Source organism: Phocoena phocoena, chromosome 3, assembly GCF_963924675.1.
Source record: "Phocoena phocoena chromosome 3, mPhoPho1.1, whole genome shotgun sequence".
NCBI lineage: Eukaryota > Metazoa > Chordata > Mammalia > Artiodactyla > Phocoenidae > Phocoena > Phocoena phocoena.
Genome location: NC_089221.1, coordinates 152,822,418 through 152,836,537, shown reverse-complemented (window position 1 = coordinate 152,836,537; position 14,120 = coordinate 152,822,418). Strand labels below are relative to the sequence as shown.

The window sequence follows — 14,120 nt, the reverse complement described above, 5'->3', positions numbered from 1 at the left end:
TCTGGTAGTGCTTCTCAGTCAGCTGCAGATGACCAAGGGGAGCAGGGACACCGAGAGACATGCTGGAACCCCCAAGTACCTGTCACACCAGACCAGCTTCCCTTATCATAAGATTACTGTTCTGATAGGTCAGGGCCGGACTGGAAACGGACTGGAAACAGTGTGTCTGGATTTAATATCTCAAGATCAGCAAATGGAGATATACGAACCAGGTGACAGCACATTTAGGGGAAGGCAAAACCTTCTGAATGGCCAGCATTGTTTTCTTTTTTTTATTTTTGGCTGCATTGGGTCTTCACTGCTGCGCATGGGCTTTCTCTAGTTGCGGCGGGCGGGGGCTGCTCTTCGTTGTGGTGCACAGGCTTCTCACTGCAGTGGCGTCTCTTGTTGTGGAGCTTGGCTCTAGGCCCGCGGGCTTCGGTAGTTGCGGCACTCAGGCTCAGTATTGTGGCTCGTGGGCTCTAGAGCGCAGGTTCAGTAGTTGTAGCATATGGGCTTAGTTGCTCCACAGCATGTGGGATCTTCCCAGACCAGGGCTCGAACCTGTGTCCCCTGTATTGGCAGGCGGATTCTTTTTTTTGCGGTACGCAGGCCTCTCACTGTTGTGGCCTCTCCCGTTGCGGAGCACAGGCTCCGGACGCGCAGGCTCAGCGGCCATGGCTCACGGGCCCAGCTGCTCCGTGGCACGTGGGATCTTCCCGGACCGGGGCATGAACCCGTGTCCCCTGCATCGGCAGGCGGACTCTCAACCACTGCGCCACCAGGGAAGCCCAGCAGGCGGATTCTTAACCACTGTGCCACCAAGGAAGTCCGGCCAGGATTGTTTTCTAACACAGCCGATTAATTGGCTAATGTTGATCCAGGCTTGGGTCAGCCTCAGGCTGTGTCCTTGGTGCTAGTAAGCATTTTTCTTAAATACTTGGGTAAAATGTACTGATGACATACTGGTTAAATCTGAGGATCATGTGCCCATCGCTTCTCCATGAACAAGAAGCTGTGAGTGGTGGCAAACAGCCTGGGTAACAGGACAGTGACATAGGTGGCTTGGGCCCAGCTAACCTGTGCAACCATAACCCCTGAAAGTGGGGACTGGCTCACTCATACAGCACTTGAATTGGACCAATGAGGAAAGACCAGGACATTTGTTGGATGGCTAAGGGAAGAGGGATTCTCTCTTTCCCCCTGGATTGGGCCTGCAAGGATGTAGCCCTGGTAACCCTGGCAGATACCTTGGTACTGTGAGGGGAAAGGCTGTTGGAGAGTGGCACCAACACCCCCCATCCCCTGCCAGAGCAGAGATGAGGGATGTATCCTGGTCACACTGTTCTCCCTGGATCCAACCATGCCTGAAGCCAGAGCTACCCCTGGCCTTTCAGTCACACATGGCAATAAATCTCTCTCTCTTTTTTTTTTTTTTTTGCTTAAGCCAGTTTGGGTTGGGTTTTTCAAAATTTGCAACAGACACACTTAGTATCCTATGCTAGTCCACACCAGGGCATTGTGTCACAGTGGGATGCCCTGCTGGGACTGACATCCAGACACAGCTAACAAAGATGTTCAGGGTAGAGAAGGGGGCTTGGAACCTGCTACATGAGGAACACCTGAGTGGATGGGAGGTGCCTGGCCTGGCAAAGGGCAGATAGGGCCCTGTCTTAAATAACTGAAAAGAGAAAAGCTACCCTCGTGTGGCCCCAGAAGGAAAAGCCAAGAACTATCTAGAGGAGCTTACTGGGAAGGATTCCACCTCCCATAAGAAAGTTGCTCTGAACAGCCCGAGCCACCTGAAGATGTGTGGCCCTGGAAGAGCTGGAAAGCCGACCCCCAGGGGGTTTTATAATCAAAATCCTGTGGCCTGGACATCCCAGCCCAGGATTAGAAAGTACCTGCACCCTGGTGGTAGGATGGTGTGAAGAGGCAGGATACAGGGGGGAAATGGGCTCTGGGAGATGAGGGGATTAGCCCAAGATCATGCCCAGAAGCAAGGTCCCCTGACTCTCTCCAGTGGGCTTTCAAGTCCATGGGACACCAGACAAGGTCCTGACAGTATATGGACACATGGGGCTTGGTTCTGCTCCCCGCTGGTGTGGGTGGGGGAGGTGAGGCTGAGCAGTAACAAGGTCCCAGCTCTGCCACTTCTCTGAGCCTCAGTGTCCTCATCTAATAAATGGGACTAACCTCACCTACCTCCTGGGTTGTCCTGAGGTTCTTATCAGATGATGCAGGTAGCGCCCAGCACCGGCCACGGTTCCTACCATCACCAAGGTAATGAAGAATATAAGGAACGGCAGTTTCAGCCACCGAAGCCTCCTCCTTTCCCCGCCGCAGGCTTCAATCCTCTTAGCAGAGGAGAATGAGTTTGGATGTCAAAGACCTGGGTTGGAACCCCAGGCTTGCTTACGATGCCCATGCGGGGACCTCGGGAAGCCATGCCCTCCCATATCTGTAAAATGGGACGGACCACAGCGGCGCACTGGAAGCCTACAGAAGGTGCCCCAGAAATCTCCTCCTTTCCGCCGCGAGCTCAGCCTGGGAGTTGGAGCCGCTACATACACCAGACCGCCAGAGGGGCCCACCGCCCAGCTACGTCTCCGGGGTCTGAGGGAAGGCGGCGCCAGTGGGGCCTGCAGCCGGGCGGGCGCGGGAACCGAGGAGCAGCGGAGGCCGCAGAGCCGCAGTGCCCGGAGGCTGGACGCCTGCTCCCCCGGCGGCAGCCGAGCGCTCAGCCAGCAACTTGTTAACAGGCCCCGAACAAAGAGCCGCTAATCCGGCGGGCGGCCGCGGGCGGGCTCGCGGGCGGAGGGATCCTGTCCCTCTTCCGCGCGGCCGCCGAGTTTACTGCGTGCTCATTACCCGGCGCCGGGCGGGGGCGGGGGCGGGGGCGGGGCCGCGGGCCGGGACGCGCAGCGCCCCTTTTCCTTGGACGGCCCCGGGGCGCGGCCCTACCCAGAGCCCCGGCGGGCGGGCGCAGCGGCTAATTGCTAATCCCCTGGGCTCGGGCTCCCATGGGCTCGGGCACCTGCCGCCCCACGGCTGCTCACGTGCTCCGCAGCTCGCCCGCAGGAGGCTTGCCTCTAGCCCGCGACCCCCACCCGCCAAGCTACCCGGACAACGTGGTGGGGAGTGGGGAAGGCTCCGGTCACGCCTGTCACGCCGAGACCATAAGGAATCACTCCTACCTGCCAGTGCCTGGCATCCTTTTTTTTTTTTTTCTTTTTTTGTTGGGGTGGGGGGCGAGAAGGGCTGGAAAGATGCAGATGTGGAAAAAGGCAGAAGCCCCTCAACTCCATCTGGTCTCTGCTCCAATAAGGAGGGGGTAGGGTCTAAATCGGGGTGTACCTCCCTGCAGGCTCTGAGCTGGACATGCTGGGGTGGGGCACGGGGAGTCCCACCTGCCACCCTGGCTGGGGAGGTGTACTGCAGAGGTGAGATACAGGGATCAGAGCTCCCTCTCCAAGGATCAATCTGGACTGACTCCCCCTCCCCAAACCTCAGCCATGTATTTGCCTGGAGCTCAAGGTGACCCTGAGCCTTCTAGAGGGACACAGCTCTGGCATCCAGGCGTGCAGAGGGGCCTGAATCTGGGGGACTCACCCATCAGGGCACTGGCCCTTGGTGCTCTCACCATGGCCCACTCATAGGTGGGGAGTTCGGGGTCCCCTCCCCCATCTAAGCGGAACCTAAAATTTGCCCTTTGTGGCCTACTCTGGGGAGCAGCTGCCACTTAGGCCTCTCCTGATGGCTATGAATCTCCCTGTTTCCATCTCAAACAGGGCTGGGATGGCGCAGCCAACAACCACACCTGGAGAGCAGGAGGGGCAGGGGACTTCTATATGCCCTGCCCCTGGGCGTCAAAGTGGGCAGAGAAAAGACACAAGGCCTGTCCCCCATCCCCAAATGGAGACCTCCCCTCAGGCCTATGCCCTTTTGCCTGGACCCCCAGCTGCACCCTCTCCCACAAAGAGGGAACCAAGGACTCCCCCACTCCCCATAGGAGAGGATGGAACAGTGCCCTCTGCCATATCTCTCACCAGCAATTGCTAACATTTATTGAGTGCCTACTGTGTGCCAAGATTGACATGCCATCAGTCTGCCTAATTCACACATCAACACTGAGTTAGGTCCTCTTATGACTGTTTTAGAGACAAGGAAATAAAGAAGTACAGGGAGGAGCTGGATCCACAGCCAGGACGAGGGTGAGGCAGGGGGTGCCAAGGGTACAAAATGTAAGGAGGCACTCACCCTCAGGGGCTGACCCTGTACTAGCACAACTTAAATTTTGCACCCTAGGCCCCTCCCTTGCCTCACCCTAGTCGGAGTCCTGGTCCAGACCCTGACTCCAGGAGCCTGCCAACTCAACCATCCTACCACCTTCTCCACGTGCCTGGGGTTCTGGCTCCCAGGGGACCAACGACTGCCTGCAGCATCTGACATCAGTCCCTGGGAAGAGGGTGGGCCTTAGGCACTGGCACTCTGACCTTCTGGGGTCCTGAGAAGGCCTGTTTTTGCCACTGGGGGAGTTCACCAGCTAAAGCATGACCCTGCTTCCTTGCCTGGGCGCTGGGACTCACAACTCCCACCTCTGTCTCACAGTCACCTTCGGCCCTGCTGCAACAGCCACGTAGCTCCAAAGCAACACAGGCAGCTGCTGCCAGTGTGGTTGGTGGCTTTGGCAGGTGCTGGGCAGGTGTGAACAATTCCTGGGGGAACCTGCTGCTGAGTGCACAGTCCACCCCAGGCTCACAAGGCAGCCTCTCTGGGCACAGCCCCCAGTAGTCATCAAGCCCAACCCTTTAGTATACAAAGAGGAAAACAGCCCAGAGAGGTTAAGTGATTTGTCCAAGATCACACAGCAATCAAACAGCAGAGCCCGAACAGAAGTGATTCCATCCAGGGCCCCCACCCCTGCTTTGCTGCCATGTTCTGTGTGTGAGACCTGATCGTCAGCACACAGTTCCAGGACAAGCTGAGCCCAAATCATCATGTTCACAGAACCCCCAAACAAAGCTCTTTGCACTGCAGCAACCAGTGTCTGAATCAGGCCCTGCAGGGGTGATGTGTGTATAGATGGGGGGTGAGTAGGGTGGTTCTTCCAACTAGAAGCAATGATTCCTCCTGAGGGCTCCTGCCTGGGGCTGGAGCCACAAGAGGTGAAGCAGCTTATACAGAGACCATCTTCTCTCGTATATATGAGCTTGGGGCCTGATGCATCTTAAGACTCCACCCTGTCCTAACTCATGTCCCTTCAGGTGCCAGGGAAAATGGAGGAAGGAGGCAAACGCATGCCTGCTCCATGTCGGGGTCCACCCTGGGTGCTCTATGTTGCCCATCAACTCGTAACTATAACCTCAGGAAGCAGACGTGACCCCATTCTACAAAGGTGAGAACAGGCTGGGGAGTAAAAGTTACTCATCCTAGGTCAGGTGGCTTAGACTGAAACCGGGCCTGTCTGCCTCTTAAGCACTGCCCTTTCTACTAGACCTGACAGGAGGAGGGGGCCAAGCCTCCCCAGAAGGCAGGAGGACCCTTCAATGCCACTCTCATGGGAGCAGACAAGAGGAATGGAGGGCTGAGCCAGCAGAACTGACTGCAGGAAGCTGGGCGTCCATCTAGGTGGTGAAGATGGTCGGGGCCCAGGGGCTGGGCTCTGCTGGGGCTGAGCCTCAGGAGCTAGGAGCCCTGGGTAGGTGCCCACAGAGCCGCCAGTCTTGGTGTCAACTCCGGCCCTGAGGATGGGGGTGGGGCCCGAGGAAGGGCCCCCCAGACAGACTGTCAGGGTCAGGATGGCTAATGCCACAGCTGGGTGCCCCTCAGCCCTACCTTCCAGGGGCTTCAGTCTGCAAGTCTGGGGCCAGATGACATTACTTGCATGAGAAAACACCCACCTGGGAACATCTATGCCTGGGAGGGCTGCGGGTGGGCAGGGAGGTTCCTATTCTACATACATTGGCAAAGCTGTGTGAGGGACTCACGCTCCCGTGAGCTGGTTTGCCATCCGTGTGTGGGGCGTCAGCTAGCTGGTCCCCGCCCTGGACAGGAGCCATCTCCAGCCTCCCTGGAGCAGGGCAGTCTGTGTACAGGCACAGGGATGAGGAGGAATGAGGAGGGCTGCGGAGGGGACAGAGCAAACTTCTCTCCTTCTCCCCAGCTGCAAGAGCCCTCCCTGCCTATCCAGAGAACCCGAACTCAAGCAGAGGAAATAAAGAGAAAAAATAAGCATTTGACTGGCTGTGACTTGGAGCACACCGGGGGCTGAGAACCAGGTCGCAGTGCCGCAGACAGTGGCAATATGTGTGGGAAGCACTGGCGTGAATGAGGAGGTGGCTCGGGCCAGATGCCTCTGGCAGCTGCCCCAGGCCCCATGTGCATTTCCAGGGCTGAAGAACCAGTACCTCTGTCCTGTAGCCCACTCAGAGCTCCTCAGTGTGCCGTGACCCCTGCATGGGTCTTAGGAAGAGCTGGGGAGGCCTCTTGGAGGGGGCTGGATTGAAGCTGGGGGCTGAGATAAGCAGAAAAGTGGGGACTGGAGGCAGCAGGGAGGCTTGGCCTGGATCTGGACAGAGCTGAGGATGTTGGGGTATAGGATGGGGAGCGTGGCTGGCTGGCTGCGGGGGGGGCACCAGGTTCTGCAAGGCAAGTACAGTGTGTGGAAGCAAGAGCTTGTCTGGGGGTGTGGATGCCCAGCCCACCGGCAGTCAGAGCCAGGGAGGACGCCCAACCTACCAACACATCAGCCCAGGGATGTGTGGTGATGCAGGTGTTTCCTAAGGGCTCCTGGGCTCAGGGTTCAGACTTTACCTGCTGGCACTGGGGCGCCACAGAAGGCTTTCTAGTGGGTTCTAGCCTGGGTAAAAGGGGCATTAGTGTAAGTGGAGGAGGCACAGGAGGGGGATGAGTTGGGGGTGGCCACTGCACTGGTCCAAGTGAGAAAGGTGAGGAAGAAAGGGCTGGGGGAGGAGGGGACAAAGGAGGAGAGGGACATGAGCAAAGTCACAAGTAGGGCTGAGCTGGAGGACTTGGTGACAGATTAGACATGAAGCATGAAGGAGAAGATTAGAGCCAAGAGAGACTCTAAGGTTTCCAGCCCCAGGCTGGGGGAAAAAGGGGAGGGGGGACGGCAGGGCCCCTGGGAGGAGGGGACTGCAGGAGAGGGTTGGCCTGGAATGAGCAGGTCTGGGTACGTTCATGAGACAGTGCGCACGTGCGCACGCCTGTGTGTGTGTGTGTGTGTGTGTGTGTGTGCGCGCGCGCGTGTGTGCATCTGTGTATACATGTGTCTCTGGTGGCAGCCAAGCCCAGCATTGGGGCCTTTGCCTGGAAAAGTCCTCCAGCCCTGGCTGAGGGCAGCTTCTGCCTCTGAGACTTCATGGCTTGAGTCTGCAGCTCTGGGGCCCAGAGCAGCACAAGGCAGGATGAAGGGATATAAGACAGGGGGTCCTGGCCCCCAGCTGAGGCCAAAGTTGGCTGCTCAGGAACCAGGAACCAGGCCAGTCAGTGCCTCTTGGCTGGGGGGGGGGGCGGGGGGGGGGGTCTGGTACCTGGATCAATGCCAATCCCAGGCTCCTAAGGGAAGCCCCTCCCAGCACAGGCAAGGAGAGGCGGGTGGGCCAGTCAGAGGGCCAGCCCTCTTCTGGGGTGCCTGGGGGGACCCCAAAGAGCAGACCCCCATCCCAAGGCAGGGTGAGTGAGAGCAGTGTATCTCTTAGCCTTGAAGAATTAAGACACCTTCCCAGCAACCAAGTGCTCCAGCCTGGGGGTGGGGGGTGGAAAGAGGGGTCCAGGACCGGCCCTGAAGGTGGGGGAGGGGCCTGAGGAAGCGGCCACTGGGACGGACTGTTGGGATCAGGATGGGCAGTGCCACGAGTCAGTGATGCCCCTCGGCCCAACCTTCCAGGAGATCCAGCTCCCCGTGGGCCCCGCCCCCTCAGGAGTGCAGAGATGGAGGCAGGGAGACACAGGTGCCTGCAGCTCACAGGGGCGGGGAGGCAGGTGCCAGCTGTGTGACTGGGCGTGAATGGGAAAAGCCTGTGAGACACGTGGGTCCCTGTGTGCGCGGGCACAGAGAGGGCCCACTCAGGTAAGTGTGCTGAAGGGACAGGCTCTTGTGTGATATCAGAAGACAGAGGGTGGGCACTTAGCCTGGAGAGCAGGAGGCTTCAGAAGTGCTGGCCCCCGGCGCCCCCTGCCGCCTGGCCAGCCTTCCCTCCCTCAGCCACTCACAGACACATTTCACTGGTTGCTGTTGCCAAGGAGCTAAATGGGCGGTGTGGGAGGAGCCGGGGTCAGCGCAGGGCCAGCCTGCTGGGCACCTGTGCCTGGAGCCTGTGGGGGCCAGCAGTAAGGGGCCCGAGATGACAAGAAGGGCCCCATGCCCTTCAGCAGCCCCTCACATGGGCCTGAGAGTTGATGCCCAGAGGCAGGCTCTGCTCCAGGGCAGCCCTGTGGCACGGGTGCCCACTGGCCAGCTCCCTCGGCAACCTTGCACAAGGCCCCAAAAGGTGCCTCAAGACCCAGGAATGCGGTTCCCCCACTCTACAGCCTCCCAAGGAATCCACACAGCACCCCCGGGGCTGCGGCACCCTGACTCACCAGTACCCATCACCGTCTCATCTACACACCCTCACCTGTGCCACTGCTCACAACCGTCACACACGTGCGGTAGGCCTACCGTCACACACGCTCATCTGGCCACACGCATACCAAGGCTGCACACACTGCCAACCCGCGTCATCGCCAGGGCACACATGGCAGCCCATGGCCCTCACACGTGCTCACGTGGGCAACATGCAGATATGACCACACAGCCCTCTCGCAAGCATCTGACTCAGTAAACATGTCCCGGCCCCTACTGGGTATCTAGCAACACCTCCCTTGTGTGTGGAGCTCTAACACCCCCAGATCACCACAGTCAGTGGTGCAACCCGTACCCCTGAGCGATGCACACACTCCTAACACACACATGTGTGCAATATGAAGACGCACCCAGTGGCAGTGCAGCCTCCCAGCTCAGTCCGGATGAGGAGGGGAGGTCATGGGGCAGAGGGGTTTGGTAAAGTGAGGATTTGGTGGGGGGATGATGGGGTGATGGAAAGGGAGAGAGAGTGGATGGGATGAGGTAGAGGGAGGACTGAGGGGGGCAGGATGCAGAGGGTGGCCAGGCAGTGGTGGATGCAGGATGCACTATGCAGAGACCCTTTAAGGAAACAGCCATCAGCCTCGATCATCAGGCTGGTTTCTGAGCTTTCACTCATTCATCTCCAGTCAGTCTGGCTTCCCATCTCAGGAAACCCAATGCTCCCTTCTGACACACCTGGGATTAACAATGGCCTGGCCAGGCTCAGCAGCACCCCCACCCCCCACCCCCAGGGTCTCAGGCCAGCAAGAATCAAGAATTGCTAGGGCAAACTCCATGCTCCCTTGATCACACGAATGACACCCTCCCCCCACCCCCCACCCCCCCGCCATACACACACTCAGCTCTGCTAAGTGCACGGGGGTCAGGCACAGACCAGGAGGCCCCCAAAAACTCAGCCTAGGTGGAAGCTCAGGGACAGCAAACAAAGGATGCAGGGGAACTCCCCCCACCCCCAGGAGGTGGGCTGAAGGCTGAGTTATGGGGCAGGAGAGGGTGGCCAAAGGGACACGAAGGGAGGGAGAGGGTTGTTTAGAGAAAGGGAGGGGAGGACGCGGTAGTAGATCCACAGCATACACCTCTGGCCCCCACACACCAGGAATGCCAAGAGCCACAGCGCGGGTCAGGGGCCCTGGCGCTCTGATCGTGCCGGCTACAGGGGCTGGGGGGCTAGTGTATGCGCCTCCACGCCTGGGTGTGTGCGTGTGCGAGTGTGTGTGGCGAGGACAGAGGAGGACACTGTGTTCCGGACGTGGGCAGAGGCCAGGTGCCAAGCTGGGAATTGTGAGTAGCTGTTTGGGACAGATGCTGCCGGGAAGAGGTATCTTAACCCCCTTCCTCAATTTCCTGGGCACTTGGGATGTGGTCAAACCCCTCTAATCTGCTAACCGGCAAAGTCAGACTCCCCGGGGCGTTGATCTAAACCCCCGACCCTGCTCTGGGGCCGGGCAACCAGCAAACTTCCCCCGCCTGCAGGCGTGGGGTGTCTACACTCGCCAGCCCCACGCGCTGACAGCTGCTCCTGTACTTGGCAGAACCCAGGCTTCCGGGCAAGCGCGCGGGGAAGCTGCGCAGCAGCAAGAGGCGGCCCCCGCGTCCCGCCTCGCAAAGTTTGGCCCCCGGGGGCTCCAGGCCGGGTCCGGCAGCGCGGATCAGGGACCCCCAGAGCAGCGAGCGTTCGCGCGCACGGTCCCCCGCAAGCCTCCCCAGAGCGCGCGCATGACTCACCCGAGCCGCGGAGCCAGGCGGCGAGGACTATGCCCAGGAACGCTGGCCACAGGCCGGACCGGACGGCCATGGCCGCGGGCGGGCAGGCGGGTGGGCGGGCCGGGCGCGGGGCCCCGCGGACGAGAGGGCGCCTTTCAGCGCCTCAGCCCAGAGCCCCAGCTCCGGGCACCCCCGGGGCCCATTGCCAGCGGTCTGCGCTGCCTCCGGGCGGCCGGCTGCGGGGCGCACGCGGCGCGTGGGCTCCCCTGGGCAACAGGAGCGCAGCAATGCAGCCGGGGCGGAGCGCAGCGCCAGCCGCGCCGCGCACCGAGCCAGCCGCCGCGCTGAGCCCGCAGCCTGGGAGCCGGCCGGCGGGCGCCGCAAAATCCGGACTGGAGCACCGGAGCGGGGCGACAGCAGGGCGGGGCGGGGGAAGGAAGGAGGGGCCCCGCCGCCCTGCGCCGCGCGAGTGGGCCACCCTCCAGCTCCGGGGATCCCTCCCGGCGATGCCCGAGGCTCCCCCGGGGAGGGGCTGGGGTGGTGGGCGGGGAGGCCTCCCACCGCCCCACGCGATCTCCAGGGACCAGCCAGGAGTCTGAAACCCGGAGCGGATCGGTTCTCCGGATCCGGGCTCTCCCGGGCCCGCCAGCCGGCGCACAGGTGGCCCGGGAGGGGCCCAGGGCTGCGGCGACCCCGGCCCGGCGCCAGGCTGCAGACAGAGGCCCGGGGCAGGGGTGCCCGGGGTAGGTTCCGCTGCAGTTCTCTACCCCCAGCCCACCCCAGTCCGCGCCTCCCGGCCGCCCTCCGAGGCAGTCAGCGTGCCGCGGTACGCCACCCAGCCCGTAGCTTGGATAGGGGACTGCGGGAGAGCTCCCGGGCTCTGGCCCGCTAGCAGAGGTACGCGGGTAGGCGAGACTAGGCGCCACCCGCAGTCCCAGCCACGTAGCCTGGTGGACCTCAGAGTGACCCCAGGTTTCTCTAACCCCACAGCACCGTTCACCTAAGGAAAACAATCCTAGGACGCAGCGCAACCGACAGGGCGCGCGGTGTTTGCGCCCGGAGTGCGCACCGCGCCGGAGACGTGGGCGTGAAGGAACCAACCGGGCTTTGGGAGCTAGAGAGATCTAGGGTAGGGTCTAGGAGCCTCCGCCTTCTAGCTCTGTGACCTTGGGCAAGTCATGTCGTCTCCCGGAGCCTCCAGCAACGACCGCTGCGGGAGCCTCCTGTTCCCCATCCCCCATTCCCTAATCTGGTTAAAATAAACAGAGGGTTGCCTTGAAGGAGAAAAGAAATGACAAACACGCACCATGTGCACGGGGAGAGTGGTTAGAAAAAGAGAGGTTCCTACTCTGGCTCGGGAGGAGAATGGGAAGGGTGAGGGCACGGTCGCAAACTAAAATGTCTACAGGGGCCAGTCGATAATATAAATGGATGCTGCATGCTGGGCGATATAAGAAGGGTCTTCGCTTCCACAAAGAGATATGAGCTCTCCTGTATTTCTTGAAACACGAGGCCCTCTCTCGGTCTGTCTTTTGTTTCCCACTTTTGATAGAGAAGGGTTGTGAGAAATGTTTTGCTTTCCTCTTAACTCTACTGTGAAAAACACCAGCCAATGTCCAGATACATATCTATAGATGCTGGGCTTCAGTGCCAAGGAGGCAACGGCAGCGCTGGGGACTGGGCACAGGGTCCCATCTCCGGCACAGCTGGCTCTTCTCCAGGTGCCAGTTTGGGGGGGGGGGGCCGGTAGGGCCACATCTTCCAAATTTTCGATAAAAGCCATTGTATCAGTATATGAGATTTTCTGATTTAAAATTTTTAACTAAAACAATTTTTTAAAAAAATTAACTTCATGTGAGCCCAGATGAAGATGTCCACAAATATCCACCAGCTCTGGGGTTTGAACTCTGTTTTGGGGATTGCTTGTGCATAGTCAGTGTCAAGGGGCCCTGATCTACCCAACAAGAGAGTGTGTGTGTGTTTTGTGTGTGTGTGTGTGCGTGCACGCGGGCGCATATGTGTGTGTTGGGGGGAGCAGTGTACCTAGGCTGCTCCCTCTGGCATTGTGCCCCACCCCACTCCCAGGAAAGAGGTGGGTGAGAGAGGTGAAACAATAGCAGGACCTGCATTTGGGGCCTCCAATAAGGGGGAGATGATTAGGAACTGGGATTTGGGCACTGGAGGGAAGTAGTTGAGGATGAAAGACGGAATGGGGCTGGGGTATAAGATGATATCATAATGGTGTGTCCTGGACTCTGCTGTCTGCCTACATTTATAATTTGGTTTGATACTCACAGGAAATCCTGTTAAATGAACATTATTATCTCCATTTTATCAATGAGGTAACTGAGGCTTGGGGAAGGAAAGTACCTTATGCCCAGGGAGAACCTTATTCAATGATTGCAAGGTTAGTTGAGATGACTCTGTGCAAGGTTTGATTTCAATGTCCACACTTCGTACATTTTCCCCTGCAGTCTTTGCCCTGGGATTAGAATTTGGGAATGAGGTTTGGGGTACAGGAAAGAAAAGGTTCTCCTCTGTTCAGTTTGGTTGCTTTGGTCCTTTCTCTGGCCCTCTCTCTTCAGCCAGAATAAGACGGTTTGTGTAGCAGTCAAGATAGACTAGATTATGTTGTGGTAACAGTCCCCAAGTCTCTGTGGCTTAAATAAACAAAAATTTATTTCTCACTTATCCATCATATGGGTCTACTGCTCCAGATCTTCATCACTCAAGTACAAAGCAGCCACTCTTAGGTGAGGGAGAGGAAACGGGAGCTCTGAAAGTACACCCACCAGCAATCAATGGCTCATCCCAGAAATGACACTTCCACTCCCAATTCAATGGCCACAACTGGCCCTGCGGGCCCACCCAAGAGGACAAGAGAGTGTATTCCTACCACATGCCTGGAAGGCAGCCACTGAAATATGTGGAAAGCAGCAGCGATGACCACAGCCTCTAGGCCCAGCATGACCTGCCCCCTACCTACTCTGCAACTCTGCTTGTGCCCTAGCCATAGTGGTTTCCCTTCTGTTTCTTCAGCATACAGATTCATCCTCACCTCCAGGCCTTCCTGTTTGCTTTCCTGTCCCCAGATCTTTACATAGATGATTCCTTTTAGTCACTCAGGTCTCAGGTCAGCTGTCCCCTTCCAAGTGGTACTCAGGGCCATGTCAGGAAAAAGAGCAGGGATACCCTGTGGAGACAGGGGAGTAGACGCCTCACCGGAATTCTGCTTAAGAACCCAGGTTGGAGGGCTGCCAGGAAGGGCTTGTCTCAGACCCAAAGGTTGATGGCCAGATAGGAGGGCTCCTGACATCTCCAACCTCCTTTGCTCTTGAGCCCCAGACTCAAGGGAAAGGAGGAGCCAGATCCTGCCTAGGGGGGACCCTCCTGCCAGTGTCTGTAGCCCCCTTGCAATATCCCAGTGACAGAGCACAGGTTTCACCACCAACTGCTCTGCTGGCTGGAAATGTCTCCTCTCAAGGGAGCAGGAATCTGCCCCTCATTGAGTTCATCTTCTGGGGCCACATCAAGCATGCCTGCCCCCTCTTTTCTTCTGTTATTTTAGAAAACTTTCGTTTCTTTTACTTCAGAACACAAAGTCTGGGTCTACCCTGGATTTTCGCCCTCCAGTGCTACTGTTGCTGGCACCCTTGACACACTGGCCCCCACTGTGGGATCTCTCCAACGGGACCACTCCTCTGAAGGCATCTCCTGAAGGAAGCTGGCACATTTCTTGCCCACATGGCCTTGTGCACTGCATGAGCAGAGTCCCAGTCAGCTG

At 58.7% G+C, this 14,120-nt stretch overlaps 1 protein-coding gene across 1 annotated transcript in view; it reads right to left on the bottom strand.

Annotated features, from left to right (window-relative positions):
* Nucleotides 1-10,427, bottom strand: part of UNC5A (unc-5 netrin receptor A) — a 61,692-nt gene extending 51,265 nt beyond the window's left edge. Inside the window, exon 1 of the mRNA XM_065874086.1 lies at nt 10,358-10,427. Within this exon, the coding sequence (XP_065730158.1) occupies nt 10,358-10,427 (70 nt within the window). The remainder of the gene's footprint in view (nt 1-10,357) is intronic.
* Between the last annotated feature and the right edge of the window lie 3,693 nt (nt 10,428-14,120).